A 4118-nucleotide genomic window follows, 5' to 3' on the forward strand; every position below is an offset into this window, starting at 1 on the left:
TTTAAACATCAATTTGTTAATGATAATTATTAGTGTATGTTTAATTAAATACATTGACATTATTGTTGACGCCGGTGTTAAAAAATAAGTATGTCACATTATGTATATAAATAATACAATAAATTTACACAAAATATGAATTGTACATGTTACTAAAAGTTTTTATAAAAGTTTAATAACGTATTAAAATTGAAATTTGAATAGGAATGAGTAAAAACGATGATTATTATTAGCAGGATATATATTCCATAAAGATAACTATTAATGGATCCTAGGTTTTATCTTCAAAATCAAAAGCAGTACGTAATTTAAGATTCGCCTGAGGTTATGGGAAAATTCCAAAGAGGTGTTAGTGGCATTTCCTGTATATATAAAATGGAGGAGCGGCCTGCTAAAAATATGTTGAGAGACACACAATAAGTTAAATTAAAGAAGCATCAAATATGGGTGAGTATTCATCAAGAAGCGGTGATGTTGCTATCTCTGTAACTAGCAAGGAGGAAGCAGGAGGAGGTGGGTCCTGCAAAACAGGCAAATATTTTCTTCTGTTTCAGAAGGTACTAGTAGGATGATGTAGTTAATTAATGATTAATAATTAATTAAGATGGAATAATGTGAATGTGAATGTGAATGGAATGATGGGTGCAGATGGTGGCGGAGTTGGTGGGGACATATTTCTTGATATTTACAGGGTGCGCAGCGATTGCGGTGAACAACGACTACGGGAAGCAAATAACGCTTCTTGGAATTGCAACTGTTTGGGGATTGGTTGTCATGGTCATCGTTTACTCCGTTGGTCATGTCTCTGGGGCCCATCTCAACCCTGCCGTCACTATTGCTTTTGCCTCCATCACAAAGTTTCCACTCACTCAGGTAAACCTTCAACTTTCCAATTTTTCCATTAACGGCGACTTCCATTACCATTTCAATTACCACCTTTTCAATGTGTTAATAGTCTTTGCCAACAATATTATGAAATGTGAGGATAGGTAAGGTATAAACACGTTTTCTGTTAATTAATTTATTGCAAAATGCTTCAGAATTGTTAAAATTTATTGTTTTGAGTTAATAATTAATATTTAAAAGTATGAGATATAATATTATATAATCAGCAAATATTATTATTTTTTATCAGTATTTGATTAACAATAATTTATATTTATATTTATAAATGTTTGTATAAATATATAATTTATATCTATATTTACTAAAATTTTATACATATAAATCAATATGGTTTATATTCATATTTTTACAGTTTGTACGTATAAATTAATGAAATTTATTTGTTAAAATAATAATTTAATATTTATACTGACTAAATTAATAATAAAAAATACTAAAAATTATTGATCTTTAAAAATTTCTCACAAAATATATTATTAAATTATGAAACTAAAAAGACTAATCTAAGAAAATTGAGATGAAGGTAAATAACGGTTAAAAATAATAAATTTTAATAGTATTTTAATATTTTTATTTATTAAATATGTACATTAAATTATTATTATATTATTATTGGGCATAGGTACCGGCTTATATAGCAGCTGAATTGCTTGGAGCGATCCTAGCAAGCGGAACAGTGAGACTAGTATTTAGTGGGAACCACGTTGAAGTTCAGTTCACAGGAACGTTGCCGAGTGGCTCAAACATCCAATCCTTCGTCATTGAATTCATTATCACTTTTTTCCTTATGTTTGTCATTTGCGCCGTTGCTACCGATAGCAGAGCGGTAAGCTAACTGAACCAACACTTTCATTTTTATATATTTTATGCTTCTTCCACTACTGTTTCTCTACTTATTTCGTTGACAATTATATGATAATCCTTTTCCCGAATTTTCAACATGCCTAACTGCCTAGATTTTAACTACAATAACCACCATTAACAAGCCATCACGCGCGCTTTGAAGAAAAAGTACTCATTATTATAATAATATTTATATGCGGAATTGCGGACCATTATTTATCTATTATTCATAAATTCCAACACCTACCGCATTGGGCATGGGTACAAAGGAGATCACTATGTTCGCTTCATATTTTTAGTTTGATATTATTGATCCATGACCAAATTTAAAAAAGTGATATTATTCAAGCATTGCATGCTAACATAAAAGAATTTTATGTTATTTTATAATTATATATTTATATATTTTTGGAATTAAAATAAAGAATAATTGAATCAAGTATTTTTAATGATATAATTAAAAATTTATAGAAAGTTTTACCACATTGAATATATGAGGGTTCTTTCTTTCTGGTAGGCCATTTTATTTTGATATAAAGTTTTTGTTTCTTACATTTAATATTTATATATGATATGTTTTAGCCAATTGCTGTCGGCGGCGAATCTCTTTGCCGGAATCCTTTTTCTTTTTTCTTTATCTTATCTTTATTACCGTGTTACATATTAATAAAAATAATGGGACCTAAATTGACTAATTGTCTATGCATGCATGTTTTTATCCCTTTGCATGATGACGTGCAAGTGCGTGCGCAAGAGTTAGGTTGACGTTTTCATCGCACAAGCCACAAGGCACACACCGCTCGTGCCAGTCAATACTCATATAACATGCATGCATGCGTGTTCATATTAGAGTTACTTGTTCTATATATAATATTGTTGTTAAATAAAAACTCATGCACAAGTATCATCATATGAAATTAATAATTAAAAATTATTACATAATAATTTAATCAATTATATGTAAGTCTTTATTATATTCTTAAACGTATCTAGTAATTTTATCTTTAAATATATATAATTGTGCAGGTTGGTACCTTGGCTGGAGTTGCAATCGGGTCTACCATACTAATTAATGTGCTGATTGCAGCGTATTATAATCTATCCCAAACCTATTAAATTACTTGTAGCATTGTGATTATTGAAGTTTAATTAGGTGCAGCATTATTCAGTTTTTATGTTGAATTTGGTAAACTAATTTTGACATTTCAAAAATCATAGCGAAAATATTTAGATTCAATTTCCTAAAATTTTAATTTTTTAAAAATAGTTTTTAAAACTAATTTTTTAAAAATAAGTTGTAAAAGTTATGTTTGGTAAATTAAAATAAAAAATAATTTATAAAGAATAAAATATAAATATTAATTAATATATAAGATTATATTAGATTATTTAACTTTAAAAATATAAATAAATTTTACAAAATATTTTTATAGATGATTTTAAAAGAATGAACCTGTAGTTTTCTAATTTAAAAGCACAAATGAATAATTAAAGAGATATTGATGATAGTGTGTATATAAAAATAAAATGAATGAACAGGCAAGTGTCAGGAGCATCAATGAACCCAGCAAGGAGTCTAGGACCTGCATTTGTGCACCATGAATACAGAGGAATATGGATATACTTGTTGTCACCCACCATTGGAGCTGTGGCGGCTGCATGGGTCTACAACATACTTAGGGAGAAGAAGGACAAGCCGATTATTCAGCTCACCAAGAATGTCTCTTTCAACTGAATCATGGGATCGCAAGATATTTTCATAATAATAATTGCCCATCAAATTAATAATAACTTGCGCTTCTCTTATCTCAATTGGAGAGCCTCGATCATCATTTGTATCATCAAAGGATTGATAAAGAAATGGAATGGAGAAGTGCCAAGCTTCCTTAGTTAATAATATAAATGAGAAGTTTGCCCCTCCTCATTTTAAATTTACGGTACAAATTTACACACAATTATATTTATATAAAGTTAATATGAAGTTAATAGTTAAAAATTATTAAATAATAATCTAGTTAAATTTATTAAATTATTTAATAATTTTAAATATTAATTTTACATAAAAATAATTAATTGCATATGAGTATATATTCACCTAAATTTATTCCACATAAAATTTGGCTTCTTTTCTTATTCAAACGAATTTAATGCTTTAGACGCTAGATTAATTAGCACAAAAAAGTTGTTTGCATTAAATGGCGTTTTCTTCTCTCATATAGTTTAAAGCAACTTCCATAATACATGACACCGTAGTCCGTATACTAATAATAGTGTACTGAATTCATCTAACCGATTGACACACTGGAGAAATATTTTTTTTTAATTAGATTAGGTGTATATTAAAATTAATTATTAATATAATATATTAA

The 4118-nt window shown here is 28.2% G+C and overlaps 1 protein-coding gene across 1 annotated transcript; it reads left to right on the forward strand.

Moving 5' to 3' along the window:
- Nucleotides 1–410: 410 nt before the first annotated feature.
- LOC130970023 (nodulin-26-like) lies at nt 411–3680 on the forward strand. The gene is made up of 5 exons (XM_057895963.1): nt 411–557; nt 649–873; nt 1529–1732; nt 2776–2837; nt 3289–3680. Exons 1-5 carry the CDS (start codon nt 444–446, stop codon nt 3482–3484), a joined length of 801 nt encoding a protein of 266 aa, XP_057751946.1. The 5' UTR covers nt 411–443; the 3' UTR covers nt 3485–3680.
- Nucleotides 3681–4118: the final 438 nt, after the last annotated feature.

Source organism: Arachis stenosperma, chromosome 3 (assembly GCF_014773155.1).
Source record: "Arachis stenosperma cultivar V10309 chromosome 3, arast.V10309.gnm1.PFL2, whole genome shotgun sequence".
Classification (NCBI taxonomy): Eukaryota; Viridiplantae; Streptophyta; class Magnoliopsida; order Fabales; family Fabaceae; genus Arachis; species Arachis stenosperma.